General features: G+C 43.4%; 1 protein-coding gene across 1 annotated transcript; it reads left to right on the forward strand.

The window, feature by feature from the left end:
* Positions 1 to 1,023: 1,023 nt before the first annotated feature.
* On the forward strand, positions 1,024 to 1,832 carry LOC123258276. The gene is made up of 2 exons (XM_044718146.1): positions 1,024 to 1,145; positions 1,199 to 1,832. Exons 1-2 carry the CDS (start codon positions 1,024 to 1,026, stop codon positions 1,830 to 1,832), a joined length of 756 nt encoding a protein of 251 aa, XP_044574081.1.
* The last annotated feature ends 4,339 nt before the right edge of the window (positions 1,833 to 6,171 follow it).

Below are 6,171 nucleotides of genomic sequence, written 5' to 3' on the forward strand. Positions count from 1 at the left end.
TCGAGTCAGCGAGGAAGTTGAGGCTATGTTTCTCGTGTATGGAGCCCGGACACATGTCCCGGTTCTGCAGGAAGAGCCGCGGATGCAACGTCCACGGATGCAAAATGAGGCATCACTACCTTCTCCATGAGTCACCTGGACATCCTAGACAGCCGTACGTCGCAGAGGGAGGCCGCAGGAGCGACCAGAGAAGCAGCAGCAAACGGAGTGGAATGCCACGACCAGTGGATTCCAACGAAAGGAGCCGTCCCACGTCAGCCGCAGTTATAGACGCGGGGCGTGAGCAGGTGTAACCGCCACAATTTGACGCATCGGAACTTGAGCTGCGTTGACTCGATTGGATGCCAGCTACTATTCCGGATTCTACCCGTGACGTTGTACGGGGAGAATACGCAGGTCGACACCTATGCGCTGCTGGATGAAGGATCGTCTGTCACGCTCATCGACGACGAACTCATTCGCAGCCTGAACCTGAAAGGCGAGAGTCGCCAACTGAACGTGCAATGGTTTGGTGGGAAATCTGCCAAAGAGCACACGAAAGTGGTAAAATGAGGCGCGACGTGGACTTCGCGCGGGCCTATAAAGGATTGATGGATGATTACGTGAAGAAGGGGTATGCACAACGACTGGAGCCCCAGGAAGTCCAGAGGTTCCAGGAAGGCAAGCTATGGCACCCGCAGCATTTCGGGGTGGAAAACCCGAACAAACCTGGAAAAATCCGGCTGGTCTTCGACGCGGTTGCCAAGGAGGCAGTGTCCCTCAACTCAGCGCTGCTGAAAAGCCCACAGCGCTACAAACCACTCCCAGGAGTGCTCTTCCATTTTCGGGAAGGAGCAGTTGGGGTTTGTGCAGACATCAAGGAGATGTTTCACCAGGTACTGATGCAGCCACAAGATAGAGGTTCCCAGAGGTTCCTGTGGAGGAACAGAGATGACCAGCGGGAGCCGGACACATACGAGATGCAAGTGATGACGTTCGGAGCAGATTGCTCAACATGTTCGGCGGACTACGTGAAGACCTTGAATGCCTCGCAGTACCGTAGCACAGACCCGCGAGCAGCCCTGGCCATCAAGGAATACCACTACGTGGACGACTACGTCGACAGTTTCACCAGTGAAGAAGAAGCTATCGCCGTTTCAACACGGGTGAGAGAAATTCACGCAGATGCAGGATTTGACTTGTGTCGATTTACTTTCAGTTCGGCAAGTGTGGTCAGAGCGTTGAACCCACTTGAATCCATCGCTAGCGTCAGATGGACCGAAGCTGAGGAGAAGGTACTAGGAATGTACTGGCAGCCGGCTACAGATGACTTCAAGTTCGGCATCAAATATCATCGAGTCCCGAGAATCGTGATGACAGGGGAACGCGTCCCTACCAAGAGGGAGTTCCTAAGCCTGGTCATGTCCACGTTTGACCCGATTGGATTCCTGAGCTGCTACATGGTGACTGAAAAATTGCTAATGAGGGAGATTTGGCGGAAAGGAGTCAACTGGGACGAGCCGCTACCAGCTGATTTGGCCGCAGCCTTTGAGGATTGGCGGAAAGAAATGAGGAAGATCGAAGAGATCCGATGTCCGCGCTACTTCTTCGGCGGTGGACGCGTGCGGATGCTACAGCTGCACATCTTTGTGGACTCCAGTCAGTCGGCGTTCGCAGCAGCGGCCTATTGGCGGGCCACTTACGCGAACCAAGACGAAATGCGCTCCGATGAGGACTATGCCGATCCCGCGACTGGAACTTCAGGCAGCAGTATTGGGCACGAGACTGATGGACACCGTCAAGCAAGAGCACAGTGTGGCGATCAGCAGCTGCGTATTATGGACGGACTCTAAGACTGTGTTGCACTGTATAAGCAGCACCCACCGGAGATACAAACAGTTCGTCGGTAATCGAGTGGCGGAGATCTTGGAATCCACGGAGGCGTCCCAGTGGAGATGGATTCCGTCTGGCGAAAACGTGGCAGACGAGGCGACGAGGCCGCGCAAGGCCGTGGGCCTGAGCATCGGTTCGAGATGGCTAAGCGGTCCACCATTTCTTCGAGGACCAGAGGAGAGCTGGCCAAGATCGAGCGAGGGGTGAATCCCTCCGACGCCCGACGAAGAGGAAATGAAATGTGAGTTTGCTCTGGTCATGGTAAATTTCATATCCCTGCAGAGATTCTCGAACTACAATCGACTGTTGAGGAGCACCGCATGGGTGCTCAGATTTATTCGTCGGTGCCGTGGACTACGATACGAGGGAGAGGATCACGGACTGACGTCGGTGGAGTGCGCTGAAGCTGAGCGCGCACTAGTACGGCAATCGCAGCGAGTAGCGTTTGCTGAGAACGACCAAGGAAAGGCCGCCAAGGGCAGCCGGTTGCATAGACTGTCCCCATACTTCGACGAGGACGGAGTAATGCGAGCCAGCGGAAGGATCGACGACGCGACGTGTGTGGCATACAGCGCACGTCGACCGATCATACTTTGTCACGATGAGGCACTGGCGGAGATGATCGTGCAGCATCACCACGAGAGGATGTGGCACCAAAACACGGAGGCAACCATCGGAGCGATCCGGCAGAAGTTCTGGACAGTGGCGGCGCGAGGGGGGGGGGCGAAAGGGGCAGTCGCCCGAGACTAAGGGGCGGCAAAATTGGTGCAAAAAATTGTAGGAAAAAAAAAAAAAAAAAAAAAAACTGATTTTTGCTGATTTGCGTAGTAGGCTGGGCGCTCCAAGGGATTTTTGTCCATTTCGAAAAATCACCTCAGTAGGCCATGACGTCAAATTTAAGGTTAGAATCCCCTATATATGGGAGGTTCATTCGTCGGCTGGCTTTCCGACTACTAGCCAGCTCCAGCCTTTAATTTCATTTTTCTTTTTTTCATTTTATTTCACTTTTTTAACCATCGCTATGCAACTGCGTAGCGCGCTCCGGAAGTACCTTATTTTCTCTTATTCATTTTATTTCATTTTAATTTAACTAAACTGAAGACCCATATCCTCTCAGGGGTCACGTGTCAGGCGAGACCCAACGGGAGTTTTCTTATATTCTTCAATATTTTTTAATTTATTATTTTCTTCTTGAATTAAAATATAGACCCATATCCCCTCAGGGGTCACGTGTCTGGCAAGACCCAATGGGAGTTTTCTTATATATTTTTTAATTTATTATTTTCTTGAATTAAAATGAAGATCCATATCCCCTCAAGTGTCAGGGGTTTGGGAGACCAAATGGGAGTTTTCTTATTTTCTTATATATTTTTTAATTTATTATTTTCTTCTTGAATTAAAATGAAGATACATATCCCCTCAAGCGTCGGGGTTTTGGGAGAGCATTTGGGAGTTTTCTTATTATCTTAATTATATTTTAACTTTCATTTTATTATTTTATTTAAACTGAAAACTCTTGGACCCTATATTTGAATGCAACTGTGCTTCCTCTTGGGTACATAAATTATTATTTTTATTTTAAATATTTCTTTAACTAAAATGAAGACCCATATCCCCTTTACTGCCAGACAAGCCAACGCCATTGAAGTACTCTTATTTTCTTATATATTTTTTGTTTAATAACTAAACTGAAAACTATTGGCCAGTTACGTGAATGCAACTGTGCTGCCGCATCTGCAAATTTTTTGAATTAGTTTTGAAATTTTTAATAACCTGAAAACCCATATCCCCTATACGTGAATGCAACTGTGCTGTCTGGGTTCTTATATCAATTTTTTAATCCTCTTGTTTTTTCGTAAATCTTTGACTTCACTGTGACTTGGGCTGTTTTATAAAGCAAAAATTTGTATATAAATATTATATTTTTTCGTCTCCGTCTCGTCTTCTCGTCTCCGGTTTCGACTTTTCACACAATTTGTGAGCCGCAGAGTATCCAATATCAGACACCCACTTAAGGAAATCTCCAGATCTACAATCTTTCGCACGAGAGTAAAGCAATTCCCAAGTGGATTTGGGGATACGCCCATTCGGAATGGTGAATGGTTATGGTAATGGGAACCGAAGCGAACCGGTTGGAATTATCCTGTTAGTCAGTTTCAATTAGGCCAAAAGATTTAATGCCTTCATTTGCATTTCTAAATTAAAAGATTGGCAAAGCCCCCAGACCAGTGCAACTAATTGGTTTTGAACGGGGAGGGGAATTGGAGGCTATGGGGGCTAGAAATTGTTATGATTACAAAGTTAAATGATGTCAGTGATTTGATTGCTGGCATTGCCTCCAACTAAATCGATCCTAGGAGCGCTAAACCGGCACATAGTAGACACTCGCTGGCAAAGACAACAAATTGATTTTCATCTGAGGCAAGAGATGACTTTTTGAAAATATGAGATTAAAAACTCCAATTTAAATGAAGAAAATATTGTTTAACCACCTATAATAAATTCAATAAAATTATTTCGAGTTATCCCTTAAATCCAAAATTAAAACATGGTATGATTTCAATAAGATAATAAAAATCTTCCATAGGAAAATGTTTGGAAAAAAATCATAGAAGAGCAAAAATTAATGTAGAAAATCCAAAAATTAATTTTGGATGAGTATTCCAAAGATATGGTAACTGCTAGGTACCATTTTTTAATTTTAGTTGGTACACATACATTTCAAAAATGATATGTACTAGAAACTATGATGGTCATCGCCATTACACGGCCTACATAATTCAATATATGGTAAAATTTGATCAATTTCTACTCATAGGTGTACCGCGGAAACTGTGGGTGATAGAACCTATGTTTGTTCTAGAATTTGGTTCAGTGGAGCTTAAAGGTTATGGAGCAGGTGAAATTATGCGTGGAGATTTTTTGCAGTTGGCCTGTGTATTTAGTTAAGTTTAAACTTAGCGCCGCAGTATTTTTTGTATCGATAGCTTTGGTATTTAAGTTTAGGTTATTTGGTCCCACAAAAAAAGGTAAACAGAGGGAAACAATTTGGCGGAATTAGACCGATTTGCGCCATCACGATAAGAGGGAAGGGAAACTGCGGTAGGTTAAAGACTGAGTAGTTGTAAAGTTAGTAATTAATGTAACTCTTCCAGAAAAAAACCATCAACAAACACAGAACTCCAACTGTTGTCCAGCACTAGTGTTTAAAGTGTTTAAAGACATTCCCTGTGATCGGCCAAGCGGCGACACAATATATAATCTTGAAAATGACGTTTAGAATTTTGTTTTCCTATTGGCGGTCTTTATATTTGGTTAGAGGCCATCTCGGTCTTCGTTCGGATATTCAAAAATTTTTCGCGTTTACGGTTGTAAATCTGGAAGTTTACATTGATTCTGCTCTACTTTTAACAAAAGCTCGACTTAGTGTGACAGCATAAATGGTGTCGAAAGAAAGAAGATTACTTTCAAGGCAAAGCATCTGGCACGATGTGGTCTTTCCCTTTACAACGGGAAATAGTAATTTAAAATTTATAACCCATGTTAGACTAGAATAATCGGTCACTCTTCGAATTGTTGCATCTTTAAATGCTTACTAAATCTTTCGATTGTTACAATAACCGTGAGATATGAATGCGATCGGTTTTTCTTCTTCTTCGTCGAATAGTTGCATTAATACGGATACAAATGCCAAAACCACTGCCGTCAAAATAAAGAACTTCTTCGCAAACTCAGGTTTTTCCAAAACGGGTGCGGAGATAAGTTTGACTTTCAAATTATCTATGGCTTCTAGGTTAACTTTCTACTTTTTCCTAACAGTATTGTCATAGGAAATGACAACTCCACAAAATTTGCATCAAAGCTACAGTATTGTTTCATGTTATGGGGAGAAGGCCAATTTAGAATACAGGATACCATTTCTGGATCCGCAGATATTCCTCCATTCCAATTATGTAATTATTATGCTACATATTAAGTGATTTTGTTTGTTACAAAGGTCTTTATAGTATTTTTTATAAGCATCTCATTTCTTTTCTGAGTGATTATATTCTTTTATAATAAGATAATTATCTTTTCCGAAATGATTCGATCTCTTACTATATAATACGAATACGAATACGAATACGAATATAATACGAATCGAATATATTATTCTGTTTATAGATTTTATTCTATTATAATGTTCTCTATTTTTTTATATAATATTGTGTATCAATTTAAATTTGCGGACTAGGTTTTCCGAACTGCTTTTATACTGCACACCATTGGGCTTATAGATGTCCCACTTCCCAGATCCAT

Source organism: Drosophila ananassae (genome assembly GCF_017639315.1).
Source record: "Drosophila ananassae strain 14024-0371.13 chromosome Y unlocalized genomic scaffold, ASM1763931v2 tig00000255, whole genome shotgun sequence".
Taxonomy (NCBI): domain Eukaryota; kingdom Metazoa; phylum Arthropoda; class Insecta; order Diptera; family Drosophilidae; genus Drosophila; species Drosophila ananassae.